At 36.0% G+C, this 3,579-nt stretch overlaps 1 protein-coding gene and 2 non-coding genes across 4 annotated transcripts in view; 1 reads left to right on the top strand and 2 right to left on the bottom strand.

Annotated features, from left to right (window-relative positions):
• LOC135083498 (electron transfer flavoprotein beta subunit lysine methyltransferase-like) overlaps positions 1 to 3,579 on the bottom strand; it is a 37,959-nt gene that overhangs the window by 165 nt on the left and 34,215 nt on the right. For both annotated transcript variants that reach the window (XM_063978262.1, XM_063978263.1), the window contains exons 3-4: positions 1,600 to 1,730; positions 529 to 716 (exon numbers count right to left, since the gene is read on the bottom strand). In XM_063978262.1, coding sequence (XP_063834332.1) covers positions 529 to 716; positions 1,600 to 1,730 — 319 coding nt within the window. The remainder of the gene's footprint in view (positions 1 to 528; positions 717 to 1,599; positions 1,731 to 3,579) is intronic.
• Positions 1,077 to 1,148, top strand: Trnaa-ugc (transfer RNA alanine (anticodon UGC)). Its single transcript has one exon. It is a non-coding gene; the product is annotated as a tRNA-Ala (tRNA).
• LOC135083535 (5S ribosomal RNA) lies at positions 3,012 to 3,130 on the bottom strand. Its single transcript, XR_010259639.1, has one exon. It is a non-coding gene; the product is annotated as a 5S ribosomal RNA (ribosomal RNA).

Raw genomic sequence — 3,579 nt, 5'->3', positions numbered from 1 at the left:
CTGGAAAATGTCAAGAAATATTATAATAAGTACAAGGATTGTAATTTATTTTCCCTAGAAAAATAATTATTAGCTTACCTAATTACTAAATATTTAACTTAAGAAACCCCTATAAAAACCAAAAATGGGTAGATAAAACTACCTACTTTAAAGTTAATTTAATTAAGAAGTGAATTTCTGAAAAAATACAGTGGAAAAGAGTCAATAAAAAAAAACTAAAAATCTCCAAAACATTTATTTATCCTACTAATATTATAAATGCGAAAGTTTGGATGTCTGGATGTTTGTTACTCTTTCATGCAAAAACTGAACGGATTTTGTTGAAACTTTACAGTATTATTGTTTGTAACCCAGATTAACATATAGGCCTATAATTTATACCGATCACGTGACACTAAATACCACGCGGGTGAAGCCGCGGGCAAGCTATATTTTATAACTACAGAAATTCCCTATCAAAGCCATTTCAAAAATCAATTCAATCCTTTTAAAAAGCTACGGTTGGGTTAACAAAGCTATATAACTTACAGTTTTTCCTTCTCCCCGTACACCCTGCAGCCAACCAAACAAGACATTTGCGAACTCTTCATCATAGAACATGTCTCCAATCAATATTGTATCGAATTCTTCACATTTCGTACCAATTAGGTCGTTCGAATTTGTTTCGACTGCTACGTCATTCAATATAGCGTTTATGCTTGTGGCGGCTATCGCATCTGTAAGTTAGTGTTAAAAATTATAAGATCCGCAGAACCAAAGTGAGCGACATAGCCCGCAGAATTGCTAAAATCAAGCGGCATTGGGCGGGGCACATAGCTCGCAAAGCTGATGATGGATGACAGATGAGGCAGAAAAGTTCTCGAGTGGCGACCACGGACCAGAAGACGTAGTGTGGGCAGACTCCCACTAGTTGGACCGACGAACTGGTGAAGGTCGCGGGAGGTGCCTAGAATGCGGTGACCGCCCACCGGTTGTTGTGAAAATCCTTGGGGAGGCCTTTGTTCGGCAGTGGACGTCATTTGGCTGAAACGAACGAACAAACAAACTCTTCGTTAATTTCGTCAATGAATGTAACAGGGGATGTAGCTCAGTGGTAGAGCGTTCGCTTTGCATGTGAAAGGCCCCGGGTTCGATCCCCGGCATCTCCACATTGGGTTGAAAATGTTTCTTTTTGCTTTTTTTTGTCAATAGTTTGTTTTTTATTAACTGAAATTTTCATAACGCATATTTTACATTTTTTTAACGTGCTCACTAGTATGGACTTTTGACGTAAACTCACTCAATCCACAGAGGTTGCATGGGAGTTGACTATTTATTTTATTTGTACAACATTTAGGCTGAGTTACACTATCTAATTTTAACCGTAACAATTAACATTAACTTTAACCGGTGCTTCTTGTATGGAAAAGTAAGATGGTGCAACTCAGCCAAGTTAGTTTCGAGAGAAATCTCCAATGAATAAACTTAAAATCAGTATTTTTGTTTAGAATTCGGATTTTTTTAGTATGCAAAAGACTAGTATTATATTATCTGTGGCAAATGACTATTTTTTGACTTGCAGTTAAATACTACCCAAATTATTTTAGTACAAAAACTCACATGGGTCAATATCATTGGCTACAACTCGACTGGCTCCCATTTTGACAGCTGCAATTGTTCCAGCCCCACATCCACAGCCTATGTCCAGCACACGTCGGCCTTTTACTAATTCTCCATTGTCTAAAATATATCTGCAAAAATAAAACCAAAATTCAAAATATTTTGAGAAGATAACGCCATCTATTCTGCAAAAGTGTAACTATCTACTACCAGTGTTTACAAACAAATTCACTGAATAGCGCCATCTATAATTTACAAGTATTACTATCTACCACATTAAACCAACTGAGAACTGCAAGACAGTGCAAGTGAGATTTTTTTAAATGGCAATAGAGGGAGTTTGATGTTTAAAATATGCAAGTGTTTTATCCAAACATGACTGAACTGATTTCGATGAAACATTAAAATTACATTTAAATTTTATTACTTTGTGCACATAATTTAGCAGAAATCTAAATTCTATGCGCAAAGCATGACCTGGATATTATTTTTATTATGTGGAAATGAGAAAAAATGAAAAGTACAGAATTATTACAATGTACTTTAAAGTTCTTAAAGTTTCAAGTAATTTAGCACTAATTAGTAACGATAAATATACCTAACTGAAATTACCAATTTTATGGAACTGATTCACTATTGCCAGCCTCTTTGCATAGAAAAAATTTTCCTATGTTACGAATTTAACGAAATCGACAAGTCTAATTGTTCGAATACTAAGAACTGCCTTCTGAGCTGAATAGAACAACGTCTGATTGTATAAACTGGTTTTTCTCGGCTACTGAGAAGGCATGGAAATCTACAAATCAATGCATGTGTTAATATTTAATTTTTATGAATACTAGACTGAAACTAAGTTAGCTTGAAAACTGTTATTTTTGCGTTTTTTCTATAAAATAAATTTGCTTTTTATTTGAAGTCGCAGCACTTAACTGTGACTTAACTATTACCACTACCACCGTTTCTCAACCTGTGGGTCGCGACCCCCTGGGAGGTCGCAAAGCCTCTATAGGGGGTCGCGAGAGGTCGTAAAAACAACCTCAGTAAAAAAAATATTAAAATAAAGACAGATTAATCCGAAATCTAACTATGCAAATGTTGTATGGATTGAAATATTCGGTCCCTACAAAGATCTTTGCAACATTATAAAATGAAATTATAATATAAAAAAATAAAAAAGACATTATAAAATGCATGAAAAAAGAAGCGAACGGTCCGGTCGGGGAGTCGCCAAAAATTTTTTCATACCCCTAGTAGGTCGTGTCATGAAAAAGTTGAAAAACACTGAGCTAGATTATATCCTGACAAATGATATTTAATAAAAATTCCTACTATTTGGATAAAAAAATAAATACCTATACCTAAAAGTAAATTGAAAGGATAACGATAGTTAGCTACTAGGAAAAGTTGCAAAAAGCCAACATCACGCGGTGTTCCCAGGCGGTCACCCATCCAAGTACTGACCGCGCCCGACGTTGCTTAACTTCGGTGATCGGACGAGAACCGGTGTTTTCAACGTGGTATGGACGTTGGCGAATGTTAGGTTGAATTTATGAATCAAAATCAGTTTTAATTTCAATATGAATCACAAAATAAATCCTTGATTTTTTATATGTCTGTATTATGAAATGGGCACTAAATACAGAATAATAGATACGGTCCCAAGAAAAAATGTCTTGTGTATGACTAACTAGTCCATTAATCCATAAACAAGTCCATTCAAACTCTCTTCACCCCGAATTCCTAGAATTCATATTTGCGGGAGATTTAACGGCTGGTCGGGTGGTTTCCCCGAAATTGGGGAGATGAGGAGGGTAGGGGTGGTTCCGAGAATCCGTGGGTGCTCGAGGATGTCTGGACTAAGGCCCGGTTTCCACCAAATAGGAGAGAGTGTTTGAAAAAGTTAGGTTTTAACTGTGGTCGCAAGTTCTAAAATACCTACGTTAAAGTTAGATAGGTCAATTGGCGTAATGTGTGCCATGT

Source organism: Ostrinia nubilalis, chromosome 23 (assembly GCF_963855985.1).
Source record: "Ostrinia nubilalis chromosome 23, ilOstNubi1.1, whole genome shotgun sequence".
NCBI classification, from domain to species: domain Eukaryota; kingdom Metazoa; phylum Arthropoda; class Insecta; order Lepidoptera; family Crambidae; genus Ostrinia; species Ostrinia nubilalis.
The sequence above is the reverse complement of the archived record's forward strand: the minus strand, read 5'-3'. Positions and strand labels throughout refer to the sequence as shown.